Below are 16762 nucleotides of genomic sequence, written 5' to 3' on the forward strand. Positions count from 1 at the left end.
ATTTGTCTCCATATATACACCATTATAAATAATAAATGGTGCATCGGTTGACCTAGACCTGCAACTTGCAAACCTAGTTTTTGTATTTTCTGTGGTATTAGACCAATGGTGGCAATGTTGTGTGTACGAAGTACTTGATTTAATTGGTTTTTGTTGCACACATTTCATATGGTTTCAGTTCTTAGTTATGATTGAAATTTTGTAACTAAGGTGTTTAACAGTCCTTTGGCAGGGCACAAGTTCTACTATCATTAATCCACTATTGATTCCTATTGTTTTTCTTTACCAAAGAAATTATGGCGAGAGGGCCTCGACGAGTTCGAAACTTGAACCTTGATGCTGCAGTACTCATGCAAGGGAATAATGCCTGCAATGAGCATGTCAACGAGGACAATTTACAGGGACCTCCAGCGGTTGATAATGCTTTACCTGGGTTGCCTAAGCAACCTGCAAGGCCTATTAAGATGATCTGTAAGTTTGACATATTTTGTTGCACACAACTATCTTTCCTTGATGTTTAACATTTAAGGATCATATTATGTTCCATGCATTAGGGCCAAATGGAGAGGTGCGACAAATTCTAGGGGATTTCAGAGTTTCAGATTTGTTGCGGTCACGTGGAGGAAAGGTAATGGTGGGGACTGATGAAAATGGGGTGCCAAATGAAAGATCAGCTTCTATTTTTTGTCAGTACCTTGGAGACCTGGCAATGAAACCAAACTTTGCACCATTGCACATTGAAAGATGGGACAGTAAACTATTCCGTGGTTATAAGCAGAGCATAATTAGAGATGTTGAGGTAAATCCCTATTGCCAATGTGATTCTTATGTTTGATATGGGTGCTACATGCTAACAGTTTGCTATTTCTATTGAAGGAGAAATTTATCTATCCTGCTGAAACAATACAACTTACGAGGGACTGGATCCTATGAACTGTTAACAACAGATGGAGAGCATTCAAATCTAAGTTGAGGAAACAATACTTCAATCCACAAGAAAGGTCCCTGGATGAAATAATGAAAGATAAGCCAGAAGATGTCAATGAACATCAATGGAGTGCTCTTGTTGGATTATGGTGTGAAGAAAAACATATGGTGAGCCTCAATATCTACCATTTATATTGTGTTCCAATACCTGTGATATAGAAATTACAGATTCAGTTTACTATATTTGCAGCGATTATGTGCAAAGAACTCTCGGTGCGCAAATGAACAGAAGAATCCACACACAACTGGAAGAAAAAGCCATGCTAGGCTGAAAAAGGAGATGGTGATACCTGCTCTCTTGTAAATTTTGTTGTTATATGACAATTTAAGAGGGTCTTCTAATTGACAATTTTGTTGTAGGAAGAACAAAAGAAAGGAAGGGTCCACGGGATTGAGTTATGGGATAAAGCTCATATGAAAAAGGATGGCAGATATGCTAATCGCAATGTGCAGATAGTAATGGTATTTTTCCTTTCTTATTATCTGCATTGAATCTAAAATTAATTTTGTAATTTAATGCCTCTGCATATGCTCATTTCAAGACGGATTACTAAAGATAGCACAAACTATTAGTTGACCAGTTACTACACACATGCCTCCCCATAGTCCTGCAAACTCGCATTAGCCATCTAATTTATAGGCTGCCTTGGCTGCTGGCTGTTGCTATGTCTTGCTATCCCCATTAACTCTTCTTTAGGGCTCTCTAGAATTTTTGTTTTCAAAGCAAGCATATCAAAATGTGGAGCTCATGCACAATGTCCTCATGTTCAACAGGATACTTCTTTTGAAGAACTAGCAAAACGGAAAGAGCAGAACAATGGCAATATTTCAGCTGAAGATTATGATGAGGTGTTTGATAATGTCATTGCTAAGGAATCAAAACCACGTGGGTACTATGATGATAAGTATTGGAGCCACGTAAAGGTCTCTCAAGGTCTAGCTTTTATCGGGCAATCTGTGAATGAAGTCAATCACTCCGAAATAAAAGGAGTGAAAAATCAGATGGAACACATGAGTGATAAGGTGGACCGCATAGATGCATTCTTGAAACAAAAGTTTCCTGGAGAGGATTGGATAACCAAAATGGTGGCATCAAAAAATGATAATGTAAGCATCTGTGCCATGTCTTTCCTTTGGAAGAGATGACTGAGATATATTTATGCGCTATGTGCCATGTTTCATGTGTTCTGTCTTTATTCTTATTTTTTAAGTGATGTGCCCTATTTTTTTAGGTTGAAAGAGTGCGTGACAATGATAACCAGTCTGATTCTAATGATAGTGATGAGCATGATTCTAATGACATCCATGAAGTATCCAGTACTAATGCTCAGCCTCCCAAAACTACTGTGCAGGTGATGCAGTGTCTAATTCATTTAGTATTTTATCCACAACTATCAAATGTAAGATCTTGTTAATTGTTTTGAAACTATCATGGTTAATTACAACATGCAACCATCATGTTTACAGAGTAATATTGAAGCCACTAAAACCAACAAGGGTTATGCTAATTCATCTTCACATGAGAGCATGGCTGCAAGGGTATGTTTGCACATATTCTATCATAGTATAGACCATGCCAATAACTTTTTACAATACTTTTTAAAGCATGCAACTGATCTGAACATTAATTGCAGCCTGTGCATATTGAGAATCGTAGTACAGGAAATAAGAGCTATGCAGGTTTAGCTTTGCGTCGTGAGTACCTAACAAAACTAGTACAGGTATGTCCAGAGCATGACTTGAAGTAACTTGACAGTACAGCTTCCTATGGACAACAAAATTACATGTTGATGATTCATTTCTATTACAGGGATCTCAAAACAAAAAAGTAGCGGATCATAGTCGGCCAGTATCCGTATGATTCTATTTGCATTGTTATTATTTTAAACAAATGTGGTTACATGTTCAGATAAATAATAGAATGCAATGTCTCCAATATGGTAGGAACAAAAGCAAGTCTATTTGATGTCAATGAGGCATGAAAACAAAGTTGTGGCCAAAGGAAATTTAGTGGCTACCGATAGCACACATGTGGTCGGTGGAAACATGCTTGGAAATGAATATGTTGCTGTTGCTGTTCATGTTGTCAGTGACATTGGGGATGAGAATTTGCCTAGACCATTTGAAAATATTCACACAGTAAGAGATGCCATAGGCTATGTTATTGCTTGGCCAAAATCACGTGTAAGCTTATTTCCATACTGATCAAGTACACTCTAGTTGATTAATTTTACTAAATCTTGTTACTGATTTCAATGGTTCCATATTTTTTAGGTGAGAAGGCCTAAGATCTCAACTCCAAGATGTGCATGACAACTTGGTGATTTGCATTCTTCGGTTGTTCCCACAAAACATATTATGCTTGATTCTTCGCCACTTTAAATTGTTATAATCTCCTCTCCTTTTTCTCTTACTTTGCAGACAAAAGATCTCATGGACTGAAGATGGTGGATCAGCTATTATACTGTTTTCTGTGTAAAGAAAACTCATGCATACCTAGGGATAGTTTCTAGATAGATTTATGCTGCTTGACAAATCATGCAAGCCTGAAATGACTGTGTATATACTTTATTTCGATGTATGTTTGATTGTATTAAATGCACTTGTTCGTAATACAAGTTTATTGCCTCTAGTGACTGCAATGGCCTTATGTTTTGTGGACCTATACTGAAATATTTATTGCAAATCTCCATGTTTGTCAAAAATTGTTTGAGGGTATATTCATTTTTAATACGAGCACAATATGCCAATGTATCAGCATGGACCACTATTTCTAATCACTCAAGCACAACGTCTCTACATAAGTAGATACGGATGTAAACACAGTTCTAAAAGCACATCTATGTTTCTTAGCACGCAATAGAATGTCACTACATAATGTGTCTACATTGGTAGATGCGCAATGTAAATGCATGTACTAAAATGTGTTTATATGTGTAGACACACATCTAGTGTAGCTACAAAGCGTCTCATCATTTCTAGACACGTTTAAACAAGCGTCTCTACAAATCTTGACACGGTCCATGCGGAGACGTTGCAGATATGCTTTGCTAAAACGTAACTACACTCCATTAGAGATGAAGTAAAGCATAGCTATGACAAAATTAAAGCGTATCTATAGAGCTTTTTTCTTGTAGTGTATATATTTGAGTGTCAAATAGCGTATAAATTTGGTTAGGTTATCATGATACCAACTTGTAAACAAGAAAAACTATCGATGATGTAGCAATTTGCTTCAGTTATATCTATCCAAAAATAACAAGATCAAGTAAATTTTTTGAAATTTGACCAACTTTTTCTTGTATCAGTGAGAAGAATATATAAAGAAGCAACTAGGTTTGCTAAATTTGCCACTCAACAACTCAGCATGACATTTATTTGATAGCACGCAGCATGTCAAATATGTATAATCCCTTGGTGGCTGTTGAAATCGGCATAATTTAATGGAAGTTCTTTCTTCCATATAAAAAAACATCAACTGTAACGAACATGGCCCTATTAAGGCCATTTCAAGTGTTTTTGGTGATCGATTGACAACGCATTCAATGAGACTAATGAGTTTGTTGAGTGAACATTTCTAGATCCCAAAGATGAAGTAAAAAGCCTTAGCAAAGCAAAACATGAAGAAAGAACTAAAAAAACACTGAATTGGACGAGTTATGCAAAAATCAGTAGCACCAGTTCTTCCTATGACCCTGCACCGGTCTATCCGACAAGCATCGGTTTAACCGACGCCCAAAACTTGATCAAATGAGATGGACTTTAGCAGAATCTTGTAGAGAATTTCACAAGCTTTCCATAGAGTATAAGATCATCAAAATCGGAGTTCGGAGTAAAAAGTTATGGTCAAAACACAAAGAAGCTGATTTCCGTGAGGTACCGGTTAGACCGATGCTTACGCACAAATGCCCCCAACAGCTACAATCGGCTACTTCGAGTTTGTGGGCTATATGTATGGCATCCCCCGATCATTTTGGAGTAGCTGGAGTTCCTAAAGTCTCATACACACCCAAGAACATCTCCAAGCCATCCAAAGAGCTTAGTGATCAAATCTTTAGTCCTTAGCACACATTTGTGAGTGTTAGTGCTAGGTTAGCTCCTTAGAGACTGTGAGACCAAGGTGTTGTGTCGTGTGAGCTAGTTCTAGAGTGAACCACCATTGTATTTCGGTGCGCAGACCTCCTTGGAGTCTTGGTGGCTCGCCGGCACGTCTTTGACCCTCCGGCTTGGTGTGGAGCGGCGTCGACGACATTGTGCGGGGGACGTGGAGACCCCCACCCTTTGTGGAGAAGCTTCTTAGTGAAAAGCGGGATCAAGGTGACTGTGATTGTGTTCACGGAAGAGACTTGATTGCCGGAAGCAATATTCTTCGTAAATGCTTCAATAACGTGGATGTAGGGGTGCCTTTGTGGCAATTCGAACCACGAGATAAATCCTCGTGTCAAGAGTTTGCTTTCTCTCATCCCTTCTATTTAAGCTTCCGCATTTCATATTGCAACTTGTGTACCTCTACTTTCTTAGCGTAGCATATTACAAGGAATGGCTATAGGTTGCAAAACTCTTTTTGGATGAGGTTTTTCACACTAGATGAACCGTAGTTACACATCTAGATAGCATGATCTAGTTTATGTTTTGTGCAAAAGTAGTTGGAGCTATAAGTTAAGGTTTTTAGAGTGTCTAATTCACCCCCTCCCCCTCTTAGGCTAGAGCACCGGATCACTTTCATCAACCAGCAGCCATACATATAGCATTCTGGTTTGTACTTGCAGTTGTAGCAAGCAGTCACACAGAATAGAACAGAACCACAAACCTTGAGGGCAATAGAGTTTCAGCAGATTAAGGCTACCAAATTGTAGCAGGAGTCACAATAACCAGCGCGGAGCAACATTTCTCTGAGACCAATACTGAAATACGATCTAAATCTCATTCGCAATCAGATAGAAGAGAAAAGGGTCAGAACATATTAGGGAAAAAGAGTTTCAGCAGATTTAAGTCTTCCAAAATGTTGCAAGGATATATGATCTCAACCATCACGATGCATACATTTAATAATCCTATATATGCATCGCAATTAGAAGCATAGAACTGACAAAACATAGTGCAATAACTGTCTGAGATCAGTACTGAAATATGATCTAAACCTCAATCTCTGAGTACCCCCACCTTCAACAAAGCATTTTTCAACAGGACATAAATTCATTCACCTTCATGGCCTGTAGTCCTGCACAAGCAGTGTCTATTAATCGGGTAGAAAAGAGACGATGTACTTCTTATACAAGCTGCTGGAAAAGTAAAAGAACATATTGCAGGGTGATGTTTACTAAACACAAATAAGCACGCTTTAAAACAAAGTTAGATGTAAACCTTGCTTTATATCCCTCATGTCAGTCACTAGACCCCGTAGTTGTTTCTGATGATCCGCATTGATCTTGAAAAGGAACTATGGCCTCCACAAGACCTTCAGAGTAGCAATATGCTAGTCAGTCAATGGTGACAGAATGTGTCAATATCAGGATTGGAAGAATAACGTTAAAATGTTATTGGAGATTAGCCTCTGCAGTGTAAATGTATGAAAATAATTAGCTGCTAGCTATTGCTCTTTATCCGTTTCATGCCAGTACAGATTATTATTGAACATTTAGGATTTCCAAACGCCGCCTGCTGGTTCCGTAACTTCCCTCACATCGAAACATTAGCATCAAGGCAGACAAGATTAGGATTTCAAATGGTTTGTTACTGATATTGATACTGATTAACACTATGATCACATATAAAACCATTAGCCCTGAACTTATGGTAAGAACTAGGAACCAGCTAGATAGTCCAGCAGTCCTCACATAAAAGACCATATATAATTCTGAATCTAGGAAAATTCATATCAGCATATCTGATGCAAGTAACCACAAATAAGAACACATCAGTAAATTGCTACATCACGCATGTATATCATCTGAGTGATTTCTAGGGAAATACACAAAACAAACGCATATTTTGTACGCCTGTGCAGTCAACACACTGTATCACTCAAAATAATGATCAATTATGCGCCATATAAATCGAAGTGCTGGCAGATAAATCAGTTTTCCAACTATGTAATAGGCCATGGCCCTAGTGCCCTCTTCACAGCCCAACAAGACCTTTAAATTTTTTTAGCTCAAAATTATATAAGATTAGTGCCCCAACCCTTTTAGGGCCTGAACCTTAGATTTTCTAGTTCAAAATCTTAGACCCTTTACCACCCCTTGTCTCTTTATTAGCCAAGGCATGTGAACCGAAGCCTCTAGATGATCATCTATCCAACACAAAGCGAGCTCACCAAATGTTCTTGTCAACATAGGGGGCGGTTGGTGGGTGGGGGCGGTCGCCGTCGCCGGCGGCCGGGGGTGGTGGTAGCAGCGGTGGGCCTTAGGTATTCCGGTTTTCGGGGCTACCAGGCTCGCCGGTCTTAAGGTGAAAGCGGCAGCGGCCTGGCGGCGGTGGTGGTTCGTCCGGTGGCGAGGGACGGCCGGTGGGCGGTGGTCGGCGGCAGTCCAAAGCTCGGCGGCGCCGCTGGGTGGGTACCGACCCATATGCTGACCATATCCGCGCCGGAGCAAGCTCTCCTTTTGCCCCTCGCCGCCATGTATGTTCATCAGTTCATCATGCATTCGTTATTAGATGCACATAAGCATTGAATTGAGCAACCTCATGCAAATTAAACCCAACGTAGATATCAATATAACTAATTAACTGGTTGCAAATTAAAGAAAAATATAGTATTAATAAGATTATATATATTGTAAGTTGTAGTTATTCAAAATTGTTGAATATATATGTTACCGTTGGCAATCGAGGCTGGCAGGTCCCATGGGAGGACGCAGCGCCTGCAGCCCGGCGCCACGAGCTTGTGGGCATCCTCGACGAACCCCCACGACCCGATGCGCTGGCACGTCGACGCCGAAGAGGCTCCTCCGCAGAAAGAAGTAGACCACATTGGGGTGCCTGGGGTGCAAGAGATCTCAGGGATCATCGCCGGCAGCTGGGTCTCCCTGTAGCTGCCGTCGCTCCAGATCTCCTCGAAGCCCATCTCGTACGTCTTGAGCCACCGGATGCCGTGGCCGCCGCCGCCACAGTCGGGGTCGGGGATAGCCGTCCACACAGACACCTTCTTCTCGGCGGCGCGGCGGCCGTCCAGGTCGAGGTCGCAGGCGATGTCCACGTACCGCAGCATGTGGTTGCTCACGCCGACGCAGCGGATGGTGTGGAGGAACGGCTTGGGCTCGTGGATGCAGCGGCCCGGCGGGAGGCTGTGGAAGCGCAGGACGGGCAGGGTGGCGCTCGGGTCGCAGCTGAGGAGCCCCCACGAGAGGTCGAGGAACCAGAGCTTCCCTCCGTGGGCGACCACGCCGGCGGGAGCCCACTCCCTGTTCCGGCCGCCGTCCACGGCGGAGAGCGGGTTGTGCAGGTCCGTGTCGAGCCAGAGGCGTTCGGCCGAGAAGAAGCGGAGGAGCCTGGCGCGCTCGCCGCCGCGACTGGCGACCTGGAGCTCCGTGATCACGTAGTCGCCGGGAAGCAGCCCGGAGGTGAGCCCAAGGCTCCTGAGGGTGCAGGTGGCGGGCATGGATCCGCGGCGCCGGGGGACGCGCTCGGCGGACCCCGTGGTCGGCTGGCGCGACGGGTCCGCGGGCGCGAGGAACTCCCGCGCCACGACGAGGTCTTCGTCGGTCTCGATGGGGGGCTCGCCTGCGGCGAAGCAGATCAGGAGGCCCGCGGGGCCGGCGGCGACGAGGTACGGCACCTTGACGGGGCGCGTGGGCTCGGGGCGGGCGTTCGGGCCGCCCACGCCGAGGATGGTGACCCGCGGCGGCGCCCTGAGCGCGGTGGAGATGGCGGCGGGCTGCTCCGCCTCCCCGTGCTTGGGGACGACGCCGAGCAAGCGGCGTAGGATCACCCACGGTGACGGCGCAGCCATCGGAGCTTGGTGGGCTTCACTTGGGGGCTAGCTCAGGGCAGCGACCGAGCGCACAGCGGGCAGGAGAGGGAGGACTGAGGAGCGGTGGGGGGTTTGGTGTCGGGGGAGATTGCGAGGGGGCACAATGGTAATTGTACCAACACGTGAAATGAGTTGGCTTTTTTTTGAAGGAAAAGTGAGTTGGCTTCTTCAAGGAAGATTCTGTTTGGTTCCAACGTGCGAGCTGCCCAGCCCAACCAAAGAAACATACGACAGTTTTGTACTTTTGCTGTAACAAAAAATGTTTGTATGTGATGCAACCTTCATGTGCTCCTCGGTTCTATGAAGCATTATAGTTCAAAAAAAATATAAAACATTACATAAGATAATCCTCTCCCATTTGTCTAGCAAGATTTGAAAAGATATGAATAATTTCAGCCACTCTGTTCTTCATTTGTGAAATCCCAGTTCGGTCTTGCGCCAACCTGTTGCCCACTTTTAATTTACCCTTCTTTTCTCCTTATTTTCCTTTTGTTTCTCTTTATTTAACTCATCCCTCGTGTTCGCTAAAAACTAGAACTACTTTACTTGATCTTTACCACTCCTTTCTTTGTTCTTTCAAGTAAATATTTTATATAAACTCGATCCCGACTAATCAACGTATAGCAAGAGTGTGCAGTAATTCTGCATGAATAAATGACAATAAAGATATAAATCTGAAATAAAAAAAAATTAAAATCATTTAGTATTGACTGGTATTTCCAACCAATACTAAAGGAAGCTATTAGTATCTGTTCATGCAATTCGGTACTAATGACCAAAACTTTTAGTCACTGAACCGGTAATGAAAGCCTTTTTATCCTGTAGTCCAGTGAATCAAATGTAAAATAATCTATTACTCTATTATTTTTTATCTTAAATTATAACTATTTCAACCTCATTTCTATTGTTCTTTTTTTATTTTTATGACGTTTGAGGGTATTCTAAGTACCGACTTATAACAACCTAACCTACACTCGTACACTTTCATCAATAAGATCCCTCCTAAATGAGTGTTCATTGAATTTTTGTCGGGCTTCCTGAAACTAGCCTAACCGGCTTGCACAGCAAAACGTGCCCTACCTACTATATGTTGAGTGCTCTGGGGGACGCAATCCGTGAAACACGTCAAGAGATACATATCTCCATGACTCCGCACAACCAGTGGCGGAGCCAGGGGGTGCTGAGGGTGCTCCAGCCCCCCTACTCCCATAGAACCCATGGAGCCCCCCCCCCCCAAGCCCCCCAGCATTTTTCAAGCATGAGTGAAGAAGAGGAAGAAGAAGAAAAAAGAAAGAAGAGAGGAAGAAGAAAGGAAAATGAGCCCCTCTCAATTTGAATCTCAGCTCCGCCACTACGTACAACTATATATATTCCTCGTGTATGCTCTGTTTTCGATCCCCCTGCAAACGGAAATCACTGCCAGTGCCGATGAGATCCGCCGTCCGCGTCAATCCATCTCCCTGCTCCCCGGCAGCAATCCATTCCATTATTTCAAGCCCGGAATCCACACGGGCACATCGGCCCAGCCCCTCCCTCTCTCCCTAACAAGTAACCACTTTGGTTTATGGTTAGCAAGCAACCACTTTATTGTTTGTTCAGTGTCTCCCAGTTCCTACTTATTCTACTGGCAGCACCAAGCATCACCACCGTTGCCTGACAACACTGCTACTCCACCGTACCGCCCACCACCGGATCAGATTGCCTCGCTGTCTAACCTTGTCACTGCCATTCTCCTTCTCGGACACTGTTCGCATAGTCGACTGAGCAGTTCCAACATTCCTATTGCTCGAACCGGGCCGGTTCAGCTGCATACCAGAACCACGGCAGTTTCTGACGAATATTGAGGGTGCGTGTTCACCTCCAAATTAAAGAGAGCAGAAAGAAGAAAACGGCAGATAGTGGCAACCAAAATGTTGCAATTAATGAGTTCATCTCATCCATCACGATTCACGAGCCTCAACTCCTACGTACATATGAAAGAAATCATGCATAGAACAGAGCGAACTTGGACAAGTTCTGCACAAGGGCAATGTTGATCTAACTCCCACTGCAATTTCTGTCTGAGACCAACACCGGGAAATGATATACCCAAATCGCATTCTATAATCTGAGTACTCCCACCTTTGACGAAGTATTCAGCAGGGCATAAGTTTGTGCACCCCTTCATGATGACAAGCAGACCTGCCCAAACAAGAGGAATGTCTTAATTTGACGAAGGGGACTTTTTATACATGCTGCTGGAAAATAATGCAGAATGATGCTCCCAGAACAGAAATTCACTATCATGTGAAAAGTCAGCAGTAAAAACCTTATTCATTTCCAACGCCACTCGAGCTCGCCCCTGGAGTTGTCGATGACGATCCGCGTTCTCCTTCAGAAGGAACAACAGCATCCACAATACCTTAATGGAAGAAGCAATCCTAATCAGTTAGTGGTAACGATAGATATGAAATATGTGTTACTACCACACGGTTGAGAAGACAGCACTAAGAACATAGTAATCACAAAGAATAACTTTAAATTGTAATTGAAGACCAGCCTACGCACTAGAGTGTAGACAGGGACTTCACAGGAATTCTAGAACTGTATGTTGTCTGTTTGATGATTATACATAGTAATGGAAAGTTCTATACAGGGAACAACTAGGCTGCTCAAACATTGCTGGTTCCTTAGCTTCATATGAAGTATTAGCATCAGTCATTACTTCTTTTATCCTTGGCAATATCTCAACATGCAGAACAGTTTGTCCATTGCCGCTAACCTACAGAAAAGATTAGGATTTCTAACTTCAAAATTCTCACAAGTTGTCAGTTATTGACAGGATTGATTGATAACATTAGGATCAGACAGAACCATCCCACCCTAACCTTAACTAACGCAAACAACTTGTAAGTTGCAAGTCCATCACTCCAGAATCCAGATATAAGGGACAGCGAATAAATCTGAACTCTGAATCCATGACCATGCACATCGGTTGATATAACCTCAACTATGAAGTATGAACACAGCAGCAAAATTTCTAACACCTATAAGCTAATAAGCATATGTACTATCATTTGTTATCATCTGAGTGTCATTTTTTTCTGGAAAGCTGAAACTAAAATGAAAATTGTGGAGACCTGTGCATACTGTGCCATTGAAAAAGTTTCAGCTTATGCACAATATATAAGTCTGAATGTTGGCAGATTTATTCCATTTTCAGGTAATACAGATCAGAAACAAAATTATATTTCCATATTATGCCTACAGCAGGAAGTACTCTGAAGTTGAAACCCAGGCATCACATTATTGCAGATCGATCTATGTTCAGACTTCAGACAGATATAGATGTGCAACAAACAGCATGACATCAAATTTGCAGCACAAACAATTGAGTCCGGCAAACTTCTAAAACAGGGCATGCAGTACTAGGAAGTAGCAAGTAGCAAGTACCCGAAGAACAAGCACCACACATGGTTGCGAATCGACGTTCAGACTTCAGACAGATAGATCATGCAACCAGAAACAAGGTACTCGAAATCAAATAATGCAGCACACACAAGGAGACAACAAGCAGGTAGCTCAGTTATGTGTGTTACCATTGGCAATCGAGGCTGGTAGGTCCCATGGGAGGACGCAGCGCCTGCAGCCCTGGCGCCACGAGCTTGTGGGCATCCTTGACGAACCACACGACCCGATGCAGAAGCACGTCGACGGCGAAGAGGGTCCTCCCCAGAAAGAAGTAGACCACATTGGGGTGCCTGGGGTGCACGAGCACGATTTCAGGGATAGCCGCCGGCAGCTGGGTCTCCCCGTAGCTGGCGTCGTTCCAGATCTCCTGGAAGCTCATCTCGTACGTATGCTCCCACCTAATGCCGTGGTCGCCGTCGCCATCGCCGCCGTCAGAGCTGGGGACCCCCGTCCACATGACCACCTTCTCTTCGGTGGCCCATATACCGTCTACATCAATGTCGCGGGCGATGTCCACGTACCGCAGCATGTGGTCGCTCACACAGATGCAGCGGATGGTGTGGATGAACGGCCTGGGCTCGACGAGATAGCGGCCCGGCGGGAGGTCGTGGAAGCGCAGGACGGGGTCGTCGACGTTGGGGTCGCAGCTGATGAGCCCCCACGAGAGGTCGAACCACCAGAGCTTCTTGTCGTGGTCGAGCACGCCGGAGGGAGACCACTCCTGCGCCCTGCCATCCCTGGTGGGCAAGGGGCTGGGCAGGCCCTTCTCGGCCCAGTTCCACTGGACACTGGTCGTCGCGCGAGAAGAGGCTGGCCTTGCCGAACCACCGCTCGTCGAGCGAGAAGAGGCGGAGGAGCTTGGCGCGGTCGCTGGTCCTGGTGACCCGGAGCTCGGCGATGAGGTAGCCGCCGAACATCACGGTGGTGAGGCCGACGCTCCGGATGTCGTAGGAGGCGGGCATGGAGGGCCCGGCGCGCCGGGGTACGAGGTCGGGGGAGCCCGTGGTCGGCTGGCGCCACGGGTCCCCCGGCGAGACGAAGCTCCGCACCAGAACGAGGTCGTCGGTGACGGTGGGGACCTCGCCGGCAGCGAAGCAGACGAGGAGCACGCCGGGGCCGGTGGCGACGAGGTAGGGGAGCTTGTCGAAGGGGCGGGGGCCGCGGTGGAGGCGTGGGGACACGTCGAGGACGGTGACGCGCGGCGGCTCCCTGAGCGCGACGGAGATGGAGACGGGGCGCTCCGCCTCCGCTTGCGCAGAGACGAGGCCGAGGCGGCGGCGCAGGATCACCCACGGCGGCGCCGCCATCGGGGGCTTGGGGGCTCGGGCAGCGAGGCAGAGCGCACGCGGGTAGTGGAGAGAAGGAGAGAGAGCGAGGGGTTGGTGATTTCTGATTTGGTGGTGGCCTCGCCTCGCCTGATTTGGGGATGGTTTGGGATTTAAACATGGTTTTAAATCGCCGGCTAAGGCATTTAGCGGCAAGGTCACCGTTACGGCGTTTAGCGGGCTATAGCCGGCGTTTAGCGGGCTATAGCCGGCTTTAACGGGCTAAATGTCATAGCGGTTGTCCTTCCTAGAGGCTATAGCCGTCTTTAGCGGAAGCTATAGCCGGCTATTTAGAACTCTGGATTTAAAACGGAGATTGCGAGGGCAGAATGGTAAATGGAGCGACACGTGATTTGGGATTTAGATTTAGCTTCTCGAGCAAGATTTTCCGTTCGTTCCAACTCAGAGGCGGTTACGTTGCCAGGCTGGCACGCTTATTCCCAGACGGGCAAGCCATGCACGCTTCGTTGTGCTCTTCTTGGTCTAGCCACCTTTAACATGCATCTTTTGATTTTGAAGCTCTAAATGTGTCGTAATAATTTTGGCATAATTTTTGCATAGTGTGAATTTGATAGCTTCTGAAGATGCTAAAGAGGGTGACTTCTGTGACTGATGCAGATTTGTGAAGTATAATTTATTGTGATTTTTATTTTTATTGATCTATCTCCTTCATTCAGCAGGAACTGAGGCTAACCAAGTTGCTTTGTGGTTGTGGATGAGTTCAAGTCCTAATTGAGTCATCCAAGAACAACTCAATTTGTACGTGCGGCAGTGCGGAGAATAGCGCATCAAGAAAGAAAGGGTGCAAAGTGCCGGCCAGAATGCATCATGCAAGAGAACAGTGGGAAAAAAGTTGAGCCGCTATGAACATGTAAAATTTTGGATTTTGACCAACGCAAGTTCCCTGCATTTGGCATGTACTCATGTCTCCAACACCACTTCAAAGAAGCAAGTACATAAGAGTTCTGGAAAAAGTCGCAAATCAAGACATTTGTTTGGAAGCTAACGTCATCCTCCAAGAACGACGTTGAAAAAGTTACAACGAGGTACGAATCCAATCTCACTGCATTTGCAACAGAGTGCCAGGATGCAAGAGAACAGCAAAAAGTTCAGCAGATTATGGCAGAAAAAATGTTGCAACGCGTCCATCCCATCCATCACGTACTATACGTTGAGCCTCAAGTCCTATATACATCTCGAAGAAAGCATCTATAGAACAAACAAGACGGGGGAACTGGAGTTTATGTTCGTTCCTTCTTTTCAGTCGTCCTGACTGACCAAGTCTCCGATGGCTGAGAACCACCATCGATCACTTCCGCTATAGCTTTCTCCTCGGTGAGCTGAGACTGGAACTCAAAAGCCGCCCTCTCCTGCATCGTCTCCTGGGTCCTGGCTCGGCCCTGGGTGGTCCTTCTTCTCCTTGTCGCTCGTCCCTGTGTTGCTTTCCTCGCTGCTTACAGACCGGTCAGGATCCAAGTCCATTCCAAGCATCTCCTCGCTGCTTGGTTCGTCGCCGTAGCTATCCTCTGCCGACTGCTCCTGCTCGTCGACTTCCTCTGACTGCTGCTCCTGCTCGCCGATTTCCTCTGACTGCTGCTCCTCCTGGCCGATTTCCTCTGACTGCTGCTCCTCGTCCATTCCAAGCATCTCCTCGCTGCTTGGTTCGTCGCCGTAGCTATCCTCTGCCGACTGCTCCTGCACGTCGAATTCCTCTGACTGCTGCTCCTGCTCGCCGATTTCCTCTGACTGCTGTTCCTCCTGGCCGATTTCCTCTGACTGCTGCTCCTCGTCCATTTCCTCTAGCTGCTGCTCCTCGCCCATTTCCTCTGGCATCTGCTCCTCGTCATCCATTTCCTCTGGCTGCTGCTGCTCCTCATCGATTTCCTCTAGCTGCTGCTCCTCCTCGTCTAGCTCTTCTTCCTCCAGCTCTTCGTCTTCGGTTGACGGCTCCTGCTGCGCCTGCGCGTTGGCAGCATGGACTTCCGCTAGCAGCTGTTCCACATTGTGGTCTAACTCTTCCTTCAGGATGCCATCGATGTCCACTGCCATCTGCTCCTCCTCGTGGATTTCATCTTCCTGCATCTCTTCTACGTCGATTGACAGCCGATCTTGGACATCCTCCGCCATCTGCTCAGCTTCAGCGCTGTCCAAATCGCCAGGATCTATGCCAAGAGCTTCAGAGAACCAATTCTAGTCAGACAATGGTGACTGAATACTGAATATATAAGACTCGAGAATACCAAACTATAAACACAGTAATGGGTAACAATAAAGTTAAATGCAATTGGAGGTCGCACTGTTACTCTGCTATGACAAGGACAGTTAACTCTTGCTGTCGTGTACTCCATGGCTATATGCAATAATATAGGACACAAGAAATAGTTACTAATTCTCTGTTACTTCCTGAGAAACTATCAACCTGAACAATCCAATTTCTTTATATCAAATTAACACTGCTACTGATCAACACAAAATGTCTAAAGGTAAATCTGTAAAAGGTTGTTCCAGCATTCAGAGAAAAAGGATACATGCCAAGAGCTTATTCTAGAGAGCAATGCTAGTCAGACGTCACTTTATACTAAATTTCAGAATTGAGAACACAGCAAAATTAGGACAGACACCGAGAATACCAAAATGTGTTAGTAACATAGAAATCACAACAAATAAAGTCATGTCCAATTGGACATTGTTCTCTTACTATGCTATGACAAGCTAAGGACAGGCATAGAAATCACAATGAATAAAGTTAAATGCGATTGGGCACTGTTGTGTTACTCTGCTATGAGTATGACAAGGACAGTTGGCTATTATTCAGTATTTGCGCCTAAGGTTGGGCGGCCAACTGGCTAGCCCAGCCCGATGGCACTCCCACTCGAGGTCGCTGGTTCGATTCCCAGCCGGGACGAATTTTCTCGTGGGCAAAAAAATCCCCCTCGCTGTGCTCGCCGCAAGGCTCGGCCCTCTCGGGCATGGGCCAGGGTTCGGGGGATTTTTCCGCGGCCGGGTGAAGCCGTGTTGCTTTCTCTTA

The 16762-nt window shown here is 45.6% G+C and overlaps 1 protein-coding gene across 1 annotated transcript; it reads right to left on the reverse strand.

Moving 5' to 3' along the window:
- Positions 1-12533: 12533 nt before the first annotated feature.
- LOC120701951 lies at positions 12534-13716 on the reverse strand. The gene is made up of 2 exons (XM_039985740.1): positions 13199-13716; positions 12534-13146 (listed from the first exon to the last, which is right to left on the reverse strand). The coding sequence occupies exons 1-2, from the start codon at positions 13714-13716 to the stop codon at positions 12534-12536; spliced, it is 1131 nt and encodes a 376-aa protein (XP_039841674.1).
- Between the last annotated feature and the right edge of the window lie 3046 nt (positions 13717-16762).

This window comes from Panicum virgatum, chromosome 4K (assembly GCF_016808335.1).
Source record: "Panicum virgatum strain AP13 chromosome 4K, P.virgatum_v5, whole genome shotgun sequence".
Classification (NCBI taxonomy): domain Eukaryota; kingdom Viridiplantae; phylum Streptophyta; class Magnoliopsida; order Poales; family Poaceae; genus Panicum; species Panicum virgatum.